The following is a 17,241-nucleotide window of genomic DNA, read 5'->3' on the forward strand; positions in this document are numbered from 1 at the left end:
GCTCCCTCTCAGCACTGTCCGTACAGCTTGTGTCAGGAGGTTGCTTGTTGTCTTCACAGCGTGTCCTAGTGGTCATTCTTGCCATTGCCCGTTCGATTCCCTCTGCTCTGGCTTCCCTTCCTGTTCTTCCCTGCTCATCTTTGGCTCGTTCCTTTTCGGAATTATTCCTCCCCCTTCACGTAAATTCACTGCTCCTTACGGTTCCTATCTAACCTTTCTGTTGTTGCCACGTTGATCCCGTACCGTTCCTAAAAGAGACTCGTGCTCCAGCCAGACCGTTTTCACCAGTTAAGCCAAGCTGTTAGTTAGTTTTACGAAGACTTCAAGGGATATTTTTGGATTCAGTTTAAAGATTATCTCCAGGATGCCTAGAGTCCATGGGAATTTGAAATTCTCTTCTGCATCCTCACCCTTGTGATGTGAATTTTAGGAGTCTACAGAATATTTATTAAAATATTCAGCAGCCAGTTACCACCCAGCTCCTCTATCACGTGGCAAACTAGGCGGTTGTGCAGAGAGGCCGCCAGCCACTCCTCTGTTTTCTTCAGCCCTCCCCCCACTGCTGCAGGTGAACAGAGACCCCCCACTGATCCCTTGGCTGGCCAGCCACACGCTTTTAGTACTCCAGGTACCTACCACACACCACACTGTACCATTCCTCCCCATCACCTCCTCTATTGGATTGTTGTACTCACTAATTATGCATTTATATTATTTGTGCCCTAGTGCCTAATTTCATTTCTGCAGCTTCTGCTTCTGAAATGAAGTAAGTCTTCAAACATGGGTAGTAATGTAATATGTGGTGTATGAATCAGCAATTATTTATAAATTAATTCACCAGTAATATCTTCTTTGCCAGAACCATGATTCCAGTGACAGAGTTCCGGCAGTTCTCTGAGCAGCAGCCTGCCTTCCGGGTGCTGAAGCCATGGTGGGATGTGTTTACCGATTACCTCTCAGTGGCCATGCTGATGATCGGCGTATTCGGGTGCACGTTACAGGTGGGTGCTCGGGCCTGTGGCAAAACAGGAGTCAATCAAAAAGCCTAGTCAATGGAACAATGGCTGTCAGATGTTTGCCCTTGGCAATACTCGTTGCTGTTCTAAACTCGCGTGTTGTACTCCTGGCATGTGGTGTCTGTGATCCTGGCACGGAGCCAGACACGTGTTGACTGAACTTTCTGCATAAGGTAAATAAAGTATTTGTAAGATTCCAGTGAGCCCCAAAGTATGGACTATTGTCAAGGAATGCTTCAGTGAGCCCCCATACAATAGACTGTTGGTGTAGTGGTTACAGGTGGAGTTGCAGTCCATAAGGTTAGCAGTTCTCAGTCACCAGCAGCCCCGTGGGAGAAAGCTGGGCCTTTCCACTCCCCTAAAGAGTTACAGTCTCAGAAACTCACGGGGACAGAAACTACCCGGTTCCACAGGGTTGCCAGGCGTCAGCATTGACTCTGTAGCAATGAGTTTAGTTTGGGGGTTGGTATCTTTCAAGGTGAACTTTACAAAGAAGCCCAGCATGAATACTCATAGCCATTGCCCTTCATTTGAGCCCAACTCATAGAGATACTAATGGACAGAGGAGAACTGCCCCGCACTGTGCAGCAGGCTTTTTCTTTAGGGAGGCAGACTGCCACCGCTGCTGAATACTTCATCCCAGCACATGTCATATTCATGAATCAGACTCGTTACTTACAGCTGCCCAGTGAGATTTTCAGGGAGAGTAACAACTTTGATGTTCACTTATGAATGAAAAGATAACCGAATAAAAATCACTATTCTATGTCAGTAGTATGCATTCATGTATGGAATGCCTATATATTTTTTGCACACCAATTATGTGCCTGTCATCATGCTTTGAGGCTATAGTAGTCATGGTCTAGTGGAAAGCCAATAAACATGATATTACACTTCCTGGGAGCATCCACGAGGTCCTTGGGGAGTGCAGGGGAGGAGCGTTCAACTCAGCTTGGGAGGAGGAGAAAACATGGGGGGCATCAGCCTGAGATAGAGGGGCCTCAGGGTGAGAGAAGGGTCCAGGCAGGGTGGACAGAGCTCAAAGTCATGGCTGTGAGACACATGTCACCTTTGGGAAACTGTTGGGAGGACTGGCAGCGAGAGTTGACGCCTTCCTTGGATGGAGTCACCCAGGGAGAGTGGAACGTGCCAAGAGGCAGGGGTCACATTAAAGAGTAAATGGAGACCGAAGCAGAGCCTTCCCAGAGACTGCAGGGACTCACTGCCATTCAGAGGGACCCTTAGGACGGAGCAAAGCTGCCCCGGGAGTTCCCGAGACTGTTTGGGGGAGCAGAAAGCCCCGTGGTTCTCCCTCAGAGCGGATGGTCATTTCAAACTGCTGGCCTTTGGATCCACAGCCCAATATGTAGCCCCTCTGCCGCTGGGGCTCCCTCAGAAGAGACAGCCAGGTGGAAACCAGGGTAGAAGGGTGTTTCGGAAGTCCAAGGAAGATGTGGTCACGGGCCACAAGTGGTGCCGTGAACTCACGCACTAAGGACAGGAACGTGGCATCTGGGTCATTAAAACTCTTCAATAGTTAGAGAATGGCAAAGACGTGATGGTCAAATAGACCAGCTGACGGGGAGAGGAGTTAGGGGGAAAGATCAAGTGCTAGAAGCGGTACAGCGTGGAAATAAAGGCCTTGTTAAAATTGGTTTTCATTATGGTTAACACACAGTGCTTCCCATGTGCCGGGTTCTATTCTGAACGTTTATATATGTATTAATTCACCCCATCGTCGCGGCATCTGTAACACGCAGGCTGGACGGATGCTGCATCTACGGATCCCATGAGAGGGGCAGAGAAACTTCCCGAAGCCGTTTCACACACCAGGTCTCTGGGCGCCTGTTCCTCATTCCTAGCATCATGTTGTCTTCCTGTTAGTCCGCACCAAAGCTTGCTCCCTAAAAGGGGGAAAGAGAAGTTGCTACCAAGGGCCCAATACAAAGTAAACGTTTAGAAAATGATGGTGGCAACATATGTACAAAGATGCTCGATACAGTTGATATATGGACTGTTATGAGAGATAGAAGAGCCCCCAGTAAAATGATTTTTAAAAAGTAGTTTACAAGAAAAATAAGTGATTTACTTCTGTCATTTAAAAAGGGGGGATGCCAACGAAAACTTGGGTTTTAGAAAAAGAGGACGCACATGAGACAAATGTATATTGACAAAGATGCCCGCTGTTCTGGGTACCCGGAATTATCAATGAAGGGGGGACTCTTAAGTCTTATGGAAATCTCAGCCTTAAGGAACTGCAGTAGTTCCACTGCAAACCAGCAAGCATTAGGGCAAATCAATGGAGAACTTATGTGTCCGAAGGCGAGACGGTCAGTGGGGACAGACAAAGCCTACGAGGAGTGTGTGTGGGAGATGCCTGCAGGGATGCAGGGGCCAGGGGGTGAGTGGGTGATCGTTGACCAGGAGTTAAAGGAGGTGTGGGCCGTGGCGCAGGCATCCGGGAAGGGCCTTCCAGGCCGCGGGAACAAGAGGGAAGGCAGTAAGGACAGTGCTAACAGACCCCCTTTCCTTCTGCAGGGAAATTTGACTTTTTGACTTTCTCTGAGCGTTCTCGTTCTGTTTCCATGGAGACCTCAGAAAGGCGGAATGGTCCTTGTTACCAGGCAGCACTGCCCATGGTAGGAAACAAGGGTGACATGCATTTGAGTTGGGAGAATAAATGACTCCTGGTGGGAAGCCTTATCACTGGGTTTCTGTGGTTGTGGTGACAGTCATGGTAACTGAGTATGTCTGGATCTGCTGCTTGACCGGAGATAGGGGTTCCTTTGGGGGACATGCCAGGGTACGTCCTGACCCCGTGCATTGGTTTCCTACAGCTGTCATAACAACGCCTGCACATTGGGTGGTGGCCTCTGTAAGGACAGAAATGTACTGTCTCGTCATCCTGAAGTCCGGGAGTGAGAGATCAGGCTATCAGCCTCTTCATTGCTTTTGAGATTGTGGGAGGAAATTGGAAGGGGATCTCTGCTTTTTTACAAGGAAAGCCTAGCTCCTGGGCACTAGTGCGGACCACCACCTGGTCAGTTATGAAGAGTCTCCCCAAAGAGAAAGCCTGGTGTTTAAAGCTTTGACTCTGATCCTACATCTTACTATGTGGGTCTGGAGCCAGGGAAGGTTCTGCCATCCTCCAAGCCTGGACACTAAGCGGAACCTCGAAAGACCCCTGGTGATGGCACTGACCGGAAACAGGAGTGTCCCCTGCCTGTGGAAGGAAAGGCCAGGAGGTCAGTGTGCTGCACCAGTGTACCTGAGAAGAGCAATAGAAGATAGGGGCCCAAGAAATGGAACCTAGCAGAGCTTTTGTGGTTATTGTTAGGTGTCCTTTAATTGTTCCTGACTCATCACGACCCTGTGTTGAACAGAAGGAAACACGGTCCCACCCCTGTGCCCTCCACTTAGGACCCTGTAAAGGTTTTGTTCCAGAGAGGAGGTTTTCAGCAACGAATTATCATTATCTGACTTGTGTTTTAACCACATCACACTATCTGTGTCAATAGTGAGTTCAGAGGTGGATCAAGCCCATCTTCCACACCTTTGCACGTGCCATGGTCAGAAATCCGCCCAAATCATAGTTGGGTCTGTCGTGTAGAAACTGTATTGTTTGCTCCCCACTTCAACTTTACTGCCCGCCCTGAAGCCCTCTCCTAAGGCAGCAGGGACCCTTCACGCAGAGGCCAGCACTTAGCCTATGTGATTGTTACCTGCCAACAGGTTGTTCCCAACTCATAGCGACTCCAAGGGTCACAGAATAGTGCTGCTCTGTGGTGCTTCCTAGACTATAAAGTCGTATCAGAAGTGATTGCCAGACCTTTCTTCCATGGTACTACTGGGAAAGTTTGAACTGCCCACTGAGAGGGTCACTGTTGTTGTTAGGTGCCATTGAGTCGGTTCTGACCCATAGCAACCTTATGCACAACCAAGTGTAACACTGCCTGGTCCTGCACCATCCTCATAATTGTTCCTGTGCCTGAGCCCACTGTTGCGGCCACGGTGCCACTCCATCTCGTTGAGGGGTGCCGCTTTTGTGCTGCCCCTCCACTTTATCAAGCACGATGTTCTTCTGCAGGGACTGGTCTCTCCTGACAACATGTCTAAAGTACTGTATATACTCGAGTACACTGACCCGAATATAAGCTGAGGCACCTAATTCTAACACAAAAACTGGGAAAACTGATTGACTCGAGTATAAGCCTAAGGTGGAAAATGCAGCAGCTACTTGTAAATTTCTAAATGAAAATAGATTCCAACTTTCCTCTAGTTCTTTAATGCCCCCCCCCACTTTCATGATCCCAGTTCTACCTTGTAAATCCGGCTAGACCAGAGGATGTACACTGGTACAGATAGGAACTGGAAACACAGGGAATCCATAACAGATAAGCGCTTCAGGACCAATAATGAGAGTAGCAATACCAGTAGGGTAAGGGGAAGGTGGGAGAGAAAGGGGGACCAATCACAATGATCTACATATAACCCCCTCCCTGGGGGAATGAACAAACAAGTGTGTGAAGGGAGACATCAGTGTATGACATGACAAAATAATAATAATTTATAAATTATCTAGGGTTCATTAGGAAGAGAGGGTGAGGAAGGGAGCGGAAAATGAGCTGATACCAAGGACTCAAGTAGAAAGAAAATGTTTGAGAATGATGATGGCAACAGATGTACAAATGCGCTTGACACAATGGATATAGGTATGGATTATGTTAAGTGTTGAACGAGCCCCCAATAAAATGATTTTTAATGACATTAATTGAGGCATCAGTAGGTTAAATGTTTTTGAATCTATATTTCAAGGGAAAACAATAAACTAGCTCTGTAAGTGGAAAAGAGGGTCAACAAAAACAATATGGTATCAATAACTTTAAAAGTGCAAAAACCTTAGCCACACCAGAGAACAGGTAAGTGGGACCCTCACACGAGTATAAACGGAGGGGAGCTTTTTAAGCATTAAAAATATGCTGGAAAAGTGGGCTTGCACACGAGTATATGCGATGTGTGAGATGACGTCTCAGCATCTGTGCCGCAAGGGAAAACTGAGTAGCGGTCAAGTGCAAAGCTTTTGCACCACCAGGGACATTGTCTGACAGCTTTTGAGACAACATGGTCAGCTCAGTGGGTACAGGACGTATCATCTGGAATGGCCAGTGTTCTAAAAAGAGGTGAAATGCCTCAAAGGAATATTGTATTAAAGTAGACAGACTACTGAGGGCTCTGGACTAATAGAGGGTGGGGCACTCAGCACAGCAAACATCCCTGAGCACCGTCAGTATACCAGGTACTGTGCTGGGTGTTAGATACTGCAGGAGAAATACAATACAGCCCCTGCTCTGAGGAAACAATGCAACAGCAAGGCCATTCCATGTGCAAACACTTCAGAAGTGGCAGACTGCAAAAGCATTATATGTGATGCCGTTTCATATATGGGTCTTTATATTTATCCTATAGATACAAAGATGAAGGAATAAATTGGTGCAGAGGGGAGTTGTAGCAAGGTCATTTCACAAAGCTGGTATCGCTTGATCGTGGCAGGGCACGCAGATACCGTTTTCAGGGGGTGGAGTCAGGGACAGGACACATCCTAACGGGGAGTGGGGGGAGCCCCCACAACAGAAGTTCTGTCCTGTTTAGAACACAGCGCTAGTGGTCTCTCCACTGAATGGCGCTGATAAGAGAGCCTGTGCCAGAGTCTGCATGTACTTCATTTAGTGTCCAAAACGACCCCGTGGAGTAGACGAGTCCCATTTGCCATGGTGATTGTACGGTCTGCCTGTTAGGGCACTGGCTGCACACCAGGAGGGATCAATCTGGGACTTAAAGCCAGGGCCAATACTCGAGCACGTATCCTGCATCTTTTTGTACACTAATAAGGAATCTCAGGAAACCAGTACAATTACACAGCTCATGCAAAAATATTTTTGTTTATAAAATAATATTTTTGGTATACACACAAGTTCAAAATGCCTACAACAGAAAAGAGAACATTTTAAGTAGTGATTTTTCTGAATGCCACATCAGATTTTTAAAAGTTATTTACTGTACACATGCACTAAAAATAATTTATAAACTATAAAAAGCATTAAAGAAATGAAGTAAACACATGTCTAAAGATAGTAAAAAATACAAGAGGGTTCTAAAAGTTTATTAAAAAATTCCATTATCTTTCTCATTTTCCCACAGACTTTTCGAAGCCCCTTCATATTACAACTTAATGTTCTTCAGGGGAGAATTTAAGCTCTTCAGGGGAGAATTTAAGCTCTCATGTTAACTCTGCTATGATAATCCTCTGAAATTGCCTTAGTGACGGATAGCTTTATAAACAAAGGAGTCTGTGAAGCTCAGGTGCCTTTCTCATTCCTAGGTGATAGTAAAGAAGGTAGAATACGGATTCTGCCTTGCGTTTTTCCCTTTGTGAGATGAAAGCGCAGTCATGCTTTCTGATCTTTACAAAGCAAGTTAACTCCCGCATTTGAAACCACGACAAAGCCAAATCAAGGGCAGAGTTAGAAGAGTGGTCACTGGTGATAAAATATCAATCCTATGGCTTTTTAAGCAATAATTTTGGAAGTTACCTCTTCCCGATGATTGGTAGTAGATTGGCCCTTCACACCTAGAGGGTTATGCTCACACAGGTGTTGAAAATACTGAGGGGCTGGAGGCAGGGCTGGTGAGATTCATTATCTGTCAAGAGGGTGTTGATTCATTCTTTCCCTAATGTCAAAAAGTAGAATCAACACTGACTGACTCATCTGACAAATATTTATTCATTTCTGAGCAAGGAGCTGTTTTCATGGATACTACATCACTGCACATGAGAAACAAATATCAACTCTTTTGAACCAGGAGAGCATACATATCCTATCCCTGTAGAGTCATACACCCTCAAGGACCAATGGCGTAAACACCAGCTTTGCGCTATAAACAAGACTATTCAAAAACTCAACATGTCCGATAAAATAGACCAGTGCCTGAAAGGTCAACATGTTGCTTCCTGGAAAAATAAGATTGCTTTAGACTCTGTTCAGTGTCTCCAGGTTATCTTATTAGGACCAAATCCAAAACAGCCCACAGACAGGCTATTACCAAATATAGAGTTCACAGTTAGAAACCAGAAACAGGAACTGGGAGATGCGAGCCTCCTGGAAGCCCCGGGGGACCTGCCTTGGGATTGTTACATAGGAAAGATATTTCCTGCTCTCTGAATTGAGAAAACGCCAAAAGAATGACTTCAATGTCTGAGACCACCTTAGAAAAATCTTTGCCATCTGATCAGCCATGCGCCATTGGAGGAAACTGAAAGGCAGAGGGGCATGTTGGCTGCAGCTGACCGACGATTCATGTTTGGGTTCTAAGAGACGAGAGAACTTGGTGGGGCAGCAGGCTGTGCGCTGGGCTGGGCTACGGAGAGCAATGGGCTGTCTGCTTCCCTGAAAATTTAAAAGACTTCAAAACAAAGGGGCAGTTCTTTTTGGGGGCTCGTACAACTCTTATCACAATCATACATCCATCCATTGTGTCAAGCACATTTGTACATTCATTGCCCTCATCATTCTCAAAAGATTTCCTTTCTACTTGAGTCCTTGCTATCAGCTCCTCATTTTCCCCTCCCTCCCTGTTGTCCCTTTCCTCATGAATCCTTGATAATTTACAAATTATTGGTATATTAAAATGTTTTAAACAAACTTATCACCTTCAAAGTACTCTCCATTACACTTAATACACTTGTGACATCTGTGATTCCATCCTTGGAAACATTTTTCAAACTCATGTTTGGATGGCTGACAGCACCTCCATAATTTATTTTTCTTCGCCTCTTCTATATCATCAAATTGCTGTCTTTTCATGTCCCTCTGAATTCATGGAAACAAACAGAAGTTACAGAGTGAGGTCAGATGACTAAGGTGCGTGGGCCAAGAGAGGCATGGTGGCTTTTTTGGGGGGGGGGCCCAAAACTGGCCCACTGAGATGGCTATATGAGCAGGTACATTGTTGTGGTAGCGAAATTAGTCCCCTGTCTGCCACAAATCAGTCTCTTTTTATGTCATACACTGTCACGCAATCTTTTCAGAGCCTTTAAAAGAAAGCTTGATTAACAGTCTGACCTGGTGCAATGAACTCCGAATGCACTGCGGGTCAAACTGTGTCATCTGTTCAGGAAGCTGATGGATATCCAGACGAGGTTTGTCATCAATCGACATTTCACCTTTTTGAAATGAGAAAAACACTTGTACACTTGAGTTTTTCCCATAGTGCTGTCCATGTAAGCTGTGTTCAACATCACAACGGTTTCTGTATCATTTTTCCCAAGCAAAAAACAAAATTTCATACCCACACACTGTTCCCTTAATTCAGCCATAACAACAACAACCAAAAAACTAAGGTTTGAGAAAAACTGCTTTTATGAAAAAAAATCCATGGTGACCAGAGAGACCCTTCCCAGGCGACACCACTGGGTGCACTCAGAGCAAGTTGCTCAGTGCTCGCCTAGCGGGAAAATGTACTACGGAAGCTCAACTCCTCCCAGCGCAGTTCCTTTGGGGGCGAGTGCCGTCCCACACATACTGCTCTTGGTTAACCCCACTCAAAGCATCTTCAGCGATTTAAAGCTGCATTACACAGCAAGTGAAAGTGATTATGATGTGACTATGTTTCTCGTAGGGGCTAGTTTCAAGTGAGAACGTATTTCCACAGAAAAGGTCAAGTTCTAGTTTTCCAGTCAGTCGTTCATAACCAGTTACCCCTGAACACTTACAGGTCACACCTTGGTGTGCAAGCAGTTAGCTAGGCTGCTAGCCCAAAAGTTGGAGGTTTGAATTCACCTAGAACGTTCTGTGACCTGGGGAAATAAAAACTTCAGACATGTGACTTAAGGGGAGTGGGGGACAGCAAACACCCTCCAGTTAGCCAGTTGTCGCTGACGCATGGCGACCCCGTGTGTGTCAGACAGTCCTGGGCTCCGTGGACAACCGTTCTACCTGCGTCTTTGAGGAAGCCCCAAAAAATATCCCTGATAGGGAAATAATACCGCTTTTCTCATCTCCGTTGGGATAGTGGTGAAGGCTGTGCAAGAAACGCTATTTCAAAAGTCCTGTTACATCCGGTGAGGATCCGTGGTGGCGTAGTGGTCACGAGTTGGGCTGCTAACCTTAAAGTTAGCAGTTCAAAACCACCAGCTGCTCCATGGGAGAAAGATGGGTCTTTCTACCCCCATGCAAAGTTTCCGCTTTGGAAACTCCCGGGGGCAGTTCTGCCCTGCAGTATGGGGGACCCCAGTGAGTCAGCATTGCCTCTGTGGCAGTGAGTGGTGACATCTAGTAACATAAATACGCCCTAGTTAAAACTTCCTTTTCGTGGTTTATTTAATCTGGTACTTTTAGTCTTGCCCAGGGCTTTACTTCTTATTATCTATCACCTTGGTGATTTAATGTGCAGTGAATTCCTGGCCACATGAATAATAGATGGGTGTCTTTCCCCTCATCCCACTTGGGTTCAACACAGGGTAGGAATCGAGAAGTTTTTCCTAGATCACCTGGCACCATCCAGTACATCAGTGATTGGATAAGAACGCGCCTTTTGATTTCAGTATTAGAGATGGTTGTAAGCATGCTGCCTATTGGTTGTTCAGTAATACACCATGTCCTTTAACTGCTGAAGCACTGGTAGGTAGAGTATTGGCCTTTTTCTAGGTGAAACAAATGAGGTTGCTGTATATAGAGCCTGTGTTGTTGATCCTGTGGTTTGAATCTTAAAGGCCTATACTAAGGTTCCGGTCAGAAGCGGGTGGTGATAATCCATTTCTAATGGAGATCCTCCCCAATCCTGTGATTGATCACATGTAGCAGACCGATCAATCATTGACCTCTTTCCGCCCTCACTTTATGCCTCTTGAAGTCTACTCTTTCCCATCCTGTGCAGGACGCCAAACGCGTCTGGGGTTGAACTACATCGATGCCCTGAGGTAAGGGTTAGGCTGCTCTTGACAACTTTAATTGTGAGACTAAAATATAAACTCCAGGTTGTACCTAGAGGCTTCTTTTTAGTATCAATAACAAGTGCTGCCCCATCTCCCTGCTCTACTGCTCTCCTGGGGGAAGCCCGGGGTTTGTTTTATGTTGGACTCGCCCTCCTATGCCTGTCATTTCAGACCTCTCAGATGCCTACGTTGAAAAAATACCACGTACCAATGGTGTGTCAGAGATACCTCTTAAAACATTAGACAAAGCACTCCAATAGAAAAATGTACGTACCTTGGCTAGAAGATGCAACAACAATTAAGATAATATTTCAAATAGCAATGAAAGCTATCGAGTATCTAGGAACTAAGCTCACCAGAAATACACAAGTTTCTTGATGGAAACCTTTCAAACATCTCCTGAAAGACATAGAAGACCATTTGAATAAATGGAAGCGCATCCCATGTCTTTGGAAACATAAAGAGCATAGGCCCCTCACTTGACTTGACAAATTCAAAGCAATGTTATTACAATTTCCATGCGAACATTTTTTAGAAACTCAATCAGCTCCTCCTAAAATGTATATTAAGAAAGCTTATTTATGATGGGGAAAGGAAACAGTTAGGAAGGCCCAACTACTGTTTATCGGTGCCATTCGCCACAGCAGGAGTGTTGAAACAGCGTTCTCACAGCAGTCAACCTCACCCCTTCAAAGATGAGAAAGGCTGCCATTGACAATGACGTTCACCACTCAGACAGCTGAATAAAGAAGTCTGGGCTCGACGACGGGAGGAGTCCTGATGGCGCAGTGTATTAATCATTGTGCTACTAGCCACAGAGTCAGTGGTTCAAACCCACCACCATTGTACAAGGAAAAGATCAGACTGTTTGACTCCAGAGAAGATTTACAGCTTCAGAAATTCTAAGGAGCATTTGTGCTTTGTCCTATAAGGTTGCTATAAGTCCAAACCACGATGGTTACAATGAGTTGGGTTTGTCAGTCTGAGCTTTGCATAAACTGGTGATAATGTGCTCTACACGAGGACCACAGCACCTTGTCCCTTAGAGTCCCTCTGTGGCCCTCCTCCAAATAAGTCTCCCCCACCTTGGGAAGCCCTTCACATTTCCTTTATAGAGTATGATTCAGATATTCCATCCAGACCCCAAGCTGTTTTTCCTAATTGTAAACTTCCATATCTCTCTCAGTAAATAGGTCTATTGTAGTCTCTGACCTAAAAATATCACAAATGGGGAAGTCTGTAGCTGTAAAACTGATCTTCCCTTTGTTTAAAGAACCAACATCTAACTGGAAGAATCACCTTTAATTTATAGGTCTGTAGGTTCCATCGAAGAATCTGTAATATAAGTTCTACCAAAGATATCATACATGAAGAAAGCGAGGTCATGAGAAAGTCAGGGATGGGGTGGGGTGGGGGGTGGGGATGGTGGTGAAATGACCAAAGTGGATTTCAGAAGAAACTCAGAAACTTCCTTTTCAAAATAAAGTAGCTAGAGCAAACAGAAGAAACGATGACATAAAAGAAATAGAGACTGCAAAATACTGTTTTGAAATGTGCAAACATCTGAAGTTGGAAAAATGAAAGGAAAGCGCTCTCTTGACCTCTGTCTCTAAGCTGAAAGAATTGGGGTGGGGCCGGGGCTGGGGGCTAAGTACTTCAGGTGCAGTATTGAGAAATTCTCTGCATAAAACTTTAGAACGATGCAGGAAGCACCAAAACAAAATGGAGAAATGACGGTCGGTGTGCCAGAGGAAATGGTCCACACGGAACTCTTTCAAGAGGTAGCAGATGATCAAGAACCAAGAGTGCTGAGGAAGTCCACGCTGAAACGAAGACATTGGCTCAAAACAGGGATATCTTTCTCTGATCCTCAGCTTCTCAGGGTGGCCTCTGCCCTGCTCAGACTAGGGTTCCAGAGCTCCTTTGGCGCTGATGAATACTCAAAGGGAATTCCACTCTGCCAGCCAGCTCGTGATCAAAGGCACTCCGCTTTCCTTCTTCCTTGGACTGGGAAGCCCACAGCTCTGCCTCATGGTCTCCATGCCACAACCTCTGTAGCCTCTGTTGCCACTACCACTTCTCCGCACAAGGATATTGGACCCTCTTCACTCTTCTTTCTGCTGGTTGTGAGATTCTCTCTGCTTCTGAAATGGTTCCCTTGATACACAGTACCATGGCAAAGACTATGGAGAGAAGAGTCATACCAAGTAATGTCACTTCACTGCACTGTCTTATTCAAGTAAAGTTTTGCTTGAAGGTGATTCAGATAGGATTGCAGCCATAGTAAATCCACAGGGAGCCACCAGAAATTCAAGCTGAATTCAAAAGAGGATGTGAATTATCATTGCTGTTGTCACATGGATCTGGGCTGAAGGCAGAGAATCCCAGAAAGATGTTTACCTGCCTTTTTTCAACTAAGTACATTTGATTGTGTAGATCATCAAAATTATGGATTATATTGACAAATAATGGGAATTTCAGAACAAATAATTGTGCTCGTGTGGAACCTCTACGTAGACCAAGGTGCTGTCATTCAAAAGGAACAAGGGGATGGATACTCCATGGTTTAAAATCAAGAAAGGTAGCACGAGGGTTGTTTCTTTCCACTATAATTATTCAATCCAGGTGCTGAGCACATTATCCCAGAAGTTGGATTATATGAAAAAAGGCATGGCACCAGGCATGAAGGAAGATTCATTAATACCCTAAGATAGATAGATGATACAGCATGGCTTCCTGAAAGGGACAGTGACTCAATGAACTTACTGAAATAGGTAAGGTTTTGTGTCACCTTGGCTGGGCCGGGATTCTCAGTGGTTTGGCAGTTTGATGAGATCACCTTGAAGACCTGGCCTGCTTCCAATATAAGGAGATGCTAAGGAAAAGCTCACCTGCTTGTTGCTGGGTCTGGAGCCTGCAATTGGCTCATTGGGCTCCAGTCCCTTGGACTTAAGCCTTTCATCTGACCTGCTGATCTTGGGTGCATCCACTCCTCCAGCTACTCCGGTTAGGAGACACCTTGAACCTAACATCATGGCCTTCGTACTTGCCCGTGTCTACAACTGTGTGAGACATTTCTTTGATACAAATCTCTCTGGGAGGAGTCATGGTGGTGTAGTGGGTTTCCCTCGCCGGTCTCTGTGGACTTTCTGTTCCATAAAGGTCTGCAGTCTCAGAAACCTGAAGGGGAAGTCCTGCTCTCCTCTGGGGGTTCACTATGAGTTAGAATGGCCTCCGTGACAGTGGGTTTGTTAATATATATAAAAACTTGACGGGCTTTGCTTCCCCAGAGACCCCAGCCTGAGACACTTACTCATGAAGATGAAAGACTACAACTTTCAGCAGGGATTACAGCTCAACATAAAGAAGACAAAAAAATCCTCAAAATCGGAGCAGTAAGCAACATCATGCCAAACTGAAAATACTGAAGTTGTCAAGGATTTCATTTTACTTGGATTCACGTGTATGCCCATGCAATGCATGCCCAGAAACCAAGTGGCGTTTTGTCTTGAGCACATTTGCTTCAAAAGTCCTTGTGAAAGTGTTAAAAATGGAGATGCTGCTTTGAGGATTCAGGTGTGCCAGACCCAAGCCCTGGTCATTTGAATCTCCTCGGCATGGGAAAGCAAGGGCTACCACGCATTTGCATGCCAACAAACAGTGAATGAGCAAGTATAGCCTGAAGGCTGGTTAAAAGGGAGGAGGATGGAGAGATGTTGCCTCACGGCCTTCAGACATGTTATCAGGAGTCATCCGTCCCTGGGTGCTTTGGAACGTAGAGGGTGAGCCAAAAAGAGGAGAACCTTCCAGAGATAAATTGACACGGTGGCTGCAAGTGGACTCACACAGCAATGCTTGTGAAGGTCAAGACCACGCACTGCTTCCTTGTGTTGTGCATAGTGTCGCGATGAGTCAGAATTGATTCAACCACACCTAACAATGTAACAACTTCCATAAAGACCAACCTTGTCTGTTGTACAGCCAGCACCACAAAGAGTAGCAGGACATGAGAAAATGCTCCTCGTAAGTGTTTTGTGGACGCTGAAGGGTAAGCGACTGAGAAAGTGTAGATGATACATTTTAGCCCTGAGCTGATGTACCATGAGCATCAGATCTGCCTGGAAGGAGCCGAGACCACTGGATTACAGAGGTGCTGCATCCACTTCTGGACACTGTGCACCAGAATCTGGGACATTGTGACCAGTAGAGGAGACGAGGAACACCAAATTCTGACGTGAGGCCCGGTGGAATGTATGTTTAGCCTGCAGTGGAGAAGACTGAAGGGGAGATCAGGACAGCAGATACCTGAAGGGTTGCCGTGTGGCAAGTTTAAAATTTAAACGAAGTGGTTCACACTTATTTCACGTTCCTTTGAAAACCATAGAGCACCAAGAAAGGACAATTTGGGCTCAATATAAACCCAAACTTTCAAGTCATGAACCTGGAAAAAGTCTTGTGAGACTCTAATTCCCTTGCTAAATGTGAAAGACAATGTGGAGGGGAGACTATAAAGAGAATTAATGTATCAGATTGATACTCATTTTCCTTTTAATATAATTTTTCTAGGCAGTGGAGTTAATTAGGGAATAAAAATGACAAAGTCCCCACAGAACAAAATATATAAATTTGATTTAAATACAATGCCAGACAAATCTCCCTCCCAGTATGTCTTAGTCTCTTGGTGCTGCTTTAACAGAAGTACAGTTGGGTGGCTTTAATGCACAGAAATTTGTGTTTACACAGTTTAGGACACTAGAAGGCTGACCTAAGAGCTCCTGTTCTAGGGGAAGAACCCTGTGGCACAGTGGTTATGCAACGGGCTGCAATCCACAAGGCCTGCAGTTCAAAAGCACCAGTGAGCTCTGTAGGAGAAAGGGGAGACTTTCTATTCCCATAACCAGTTACAGTCTCGGAAACTCAGAGGCAGTTCTATAGGTCACTATGAATCGGCATCCACTCGATGTCAGAGAGATCAGTTCTAGGAGAAAGGAATCCTGGTGACACTGTGGGTGAAGCATTGGGCTGCTAACCAAAGGTGGATGGTTCAAACTCACTAGCCACTCTGTTGGAGAAAGATGAGGCTGGCTGCCTTTGCCCGTGAAGATTCACAGCCTCTGAAGCCCTATGGAACCGTTCTTCCGTGTCCAAAATGGTCACCGTGAGATGGACTTGACTGCACGGTCTTGGGCTCTAGAGGAAAGCTCTCTTCCTGTCAGTTCTTGGGGACACGCCTTGTTTCAGCTTCTCTACCCACTCATTCTAGAATTCTTTCCTGTCTGTCTGCATCACTCCCATAATACAGGTTTTCCTCCTGTGTCTGCTCTCGTCTGTACCTTACACCCTGCGCCAGGCGGCCTCATTAACGTAGCAAAGAAAGGCCGATTCCAAATAGAATTATATCCACAAATAGAGGATACAGAACACATGTGGGGGGAACACAATTCAATCCAGAACGTTTTGAGATTATTTTTCTGTAGATAGTCCACCCTTCAGACCAACAGGCACTCCATCAAATCGCCTCTGACTCAGAACGACAAAGGAGAATTGCTCCACAGGGTGTCCAAGGCTGGAAGTATTTACGGAAGCAGACGGTCTCACCTTTTCCCCGGGAACTAGCCTGATGCTTTGATGCTCGACCTGCGGGCCTTTATTCCTTAAGCATCTGGCTTCCTGAGTACAGTGTAGAGGGAGGGGGTGGGCGGGCAGGGGGTGTAGTGTTAGTTTCTGGTGGGAAATCCGACTGACCTTGCCTCACCCAGGGGAATGAAGGTTCATTTCAACAGTGATAAATCATCTCCCCAGTATGTGCCCTTAGTATGGTACAATGAAAATGACACTTCTGCCATCTGTCCCCAAACCTACAGCACCAGATTAGTCATAGGAAGACATCAGACCATGATAATTAAGGGATAGCCTCAAAATACTTGACCAGTACGCCTTAGAAAGTGAAGGTCAACAAAACCAAGGAAAACTTGGAAGTGTCGCAGCTGAAGGGAGATTAAAAGCTCTATGTAGTGGTGGGGGGAGGGGAGAAATGGAGCTGCTATCAAGGAGTTCAAGAAGAAATAAAATGTTTTGAAACTGATTGAGGTAGCAATTGTACAATATCGCTTGATGATGGACTATAAGCACTCCCAATAAAGTGATTAAAATTTGGGGGAAGAAAACCAGCTCTAATGTAGTATGTTGGCAGAATCCTAGAGCAGAGAAAGACATTAGTTTAAAAGACTGAGT

At 45.5% G+C, this 17,241-nt stretch overlaps 1 protein-coding gene across 1 annotated transcript in view; it reads left to right on the forward strand.

Annotated features, from left to right (window-relative positions):
- LRRC8C (leucine rich repeat containing 8 VRAC subunit C) overlaps window positions 1-17,241 on the forward strand; it is a 98,008-nt gene that overhangs the window by 48,334 nt on the left and 32,433 nt on the right. The window contains exon 2 of the mRNA XM_075558201.1: window positions 860-1,001. Coding sequence (XP_075414316.1) covers window positions 864-1,001 — 138 coding nt within the window. The 5' untranslated portion in view covers window positions 860-863. The remainder of the gene's footprint in view (window positions 1-859; window positions 1,002-17,241) is intronic.

Source organism: Tenrec ecaudatus, chromosome 1 (genome assembly GCF_050624435.1).
Source record: "Tenrec ecaudatus isolate mTenEca1 chromosome 1, mTenEca1.hap1, whole genome shotgun sequence".
Classification (NCBI taxonomy): Eukaryota; Metazoa; Chordata; class Mammalia; order Afrosoricida; family Tenrecidae; genus Tenrec; species Tenrec ecaudatus.